At 27.9% G+C, this 2,619-nt stretch overlaps 1 protein-coding gene across 1 annotated transcript in view; it reads left to right on the top strand.

Annotated features, from left to right (window-relative positions):
* The window catches only part of LOC119688244 (protein grindelwald-like), an 8,574-nt gene extending 6,371 nt beyond the window's left edge, over positions 1-2,203 (top strand). The window contains exons 2-3 of the mRNA XM_038102923.1: positions 1,494-1,790; positions 1,924-2,203. Of these exons, the coding sequence (XP_037958851.1) occupies positions 1,494-1,790; positions 1,924-2,090 (464 nt within the window). The 3' untranslated portion in view covers positions 2,091-2,203. The remainder of the gene's footprint in view (positions 1-1,493; positions 1,791-1,923) is intronic.
* Positions 2,204-2,619: the final 416 nt, after the last annotated feature.

Here is a 2,619-nt window from a genome sequence, read left to right as displayed (position 1 = left end):
TTAGATTTGAAGATAAACAACTTAAAGTTGATTCGTCATAAGAGTTCGTAGAAAACACATGTTATCATAGTTAGTTCTATAGATAAATGTGAAGAATTTGCTCGTACTTAACAATTAACTTCAGTGATTTCTTCACCTTCATGATTAAATAATTATTTATTATTGTTTTGACTGCTTGAATCACGATTTGTTAGTACGGCACATTGCATCATTTCACATTATTATTGCAATTTACTTATTTATAAATATTAAATAAAATTAATTATTAATTAATTAAATCAATTACTCTTGACTAATGTATTGGGAAGTTTAAAAATAAACTTCCACTTACAAAATGAGAAATAATTCTGGACTTTCCTTTTACTCATCAGATATTGCACATTATCGTAGACAGTCTTGGAATGGGAACTGAGTTTTTTGAATTTTTTTTTGTGGATTTTTAAACACCACCACTGGCTAGGTATATTTTTAGTTTTAATCCCTATTTTCGACTTTTTGGAAAAATTAAATCTTAATCCCTGATTTCAAAAGTCACCTACTAAAAGTTCTTGTAGGACCAACACATATAAAAGTGTCTATTGTGTTTTTCTTTGCCACCAAACTAAGTTCGTACATTTAATACATTTAGGTATTCTCTACGCAGGTAGAAGAATGGCACATTAATAGTATAAGTAAATAATTAATAAATCAGAAATATCTTCTCAATATAAAGATTTAATACATTAATACATTAATGGATGTGGGAACTAATGCAGACCTTACCATCTGTTAGATGTACTATTGACATTTTGCACCTAATGGGGATAAAAGCAATAATAAGAAGAAAAAATTTCAGTGTTATGACTATTATAGAGCACATGATCCCCAGGACCGCTATCACATTACTTCAGGAAGGAGTTTTTATAAGTTTATAAGTTTTTATAGTTTTCACATTCTACGCTAATTTTTACGCTAAACAAAGGTATTCCAGCACAGTGCACAGTTGGACTAACTGCATGTAGTAGTGGTTCTTGGAACCTTGAATGCTCTATCGATTTGGTTGAATTACGAAGAACATTTCGATAATTTTATGAGCGGCAATAGAATTCGTGTCAGTTGACATGCTGAACATATTTCTATTTTTCTGGAAATAATTCGATTTTTATTATTCATTAAAAAAGAAACTAAATCTTATTGCGTTTCACACTCAACTTGATTGTTTACATTTGCGTTCAAATTACAAATTTTTTAATGAGTGTCTGAATATATCACATTGATGGCAGATATGTGAGACTAGCCTTATTTTCAGTCTCAAGTATTTGAAAATACTTGGGCCTAATAAGACCGCACATTGTTGCGCTCTTATTAGGCTACAAAGCAAGGTTCGTAAAGTTCGCTTGAGAGCAGCAGGTAGAAAATATTTATAAAATATTTGTAAAATAAAGACAATGAATTGTGCCTGAAATCACTCATTTTTTATTTACTTGACTTTTTTCCCTATTTGTTTGCTACAGAATTCAATCAGTACGAGCCATTGAAAGCCGAGATACATTCTATTCAAGCGCGCCTCAATCTGACTCTTGTCTTGTTGATTGTTTTGTTGGCATTGATTGCGATTCGTTACGCCTATAAGGGCATCCGTTGGCTGCGCCACAAACCATGCGTTTCCATTGTTCTGAAGAAACTACAACCAAACAAATTCGTTACCAATCATACGCATAATGGCAAGGATCTTGGCGGTACTACAATACAAAACGTGATGACCATAAATGAGATCGAGAATGCGCCATCCCAAATTTACAGTGTCACAGGTAAAATCACAAAATCAACAAAATCACTCATGAATGCTCAAAAAAGAAAAGTAACTCAACTTCACATTCACCGAAATATATTTAATATTTTTCCTTGCTTATCAGATGTTGACTTTTGCTCAATTATTTACAGGCGCTGAAGGATCGATTTTAACTGTGACCACACCAGTCAGCACACGATACCCAGCGGAAAATAGCAGCACACCCACATCGGTACCAACCGCGGAATACTCATACGATAATCAGGCATTAGCAGTAACGCCAGTTTCGGAAAAGCCCAGTGGAACACAAGGTTTTTAACATATAAGAATATATTAAATAATAAAAGATTAATAGTATAAGAGAATCTGACTAAAACTGTTGGCAATATATACAGGGTGCAGAAAATGTCTTAGTCCGAATGGTTTTCTATATTCTAGCGTTTATATATAATATAATATATAATGTAATGTAATATAATATAAAATATAATGTAATATATAATATATAATATATAATATATAATATATAATAATATATAATATAATATATAATATTATAATAATATATAATATAATATATAATATTATAATAATATATAATATAATATATAATATTATAATAATATATAATATAATATATAATATTATAATAATATATAATATAATATATAATATTATAATAATATATAATATAATATATAATATTATAATAATATATAATATAATATATAATATTATAATAATATATAATATAATATATAATATTTTAATAATAGATAACATTATATTATTATAATAATATTATAACATATATTATAATAATATAAAATATTATAATATTATTATAA

This window comes from Teleopsis dalmanni, chromosome X (assembly GCF_002237135.1).
Source record: "Teleopsis dalmanni isolate 2A chromosome X, ASM223713v2, whole genome shotgun sequence".
NCBI classification, from domain to species: domain Eukaryota; kingdom Metazoa; phylum Arthropoda; class Insecta; order Diptera; family Diopsidae; genus Teleopsis; species Teleopsis dalmanni.
The sequence above is the reverse complement of the archived record's forward strand: the minus strand, read 5'-3'. Positions and strand labels throughout refer to the sequence as shown.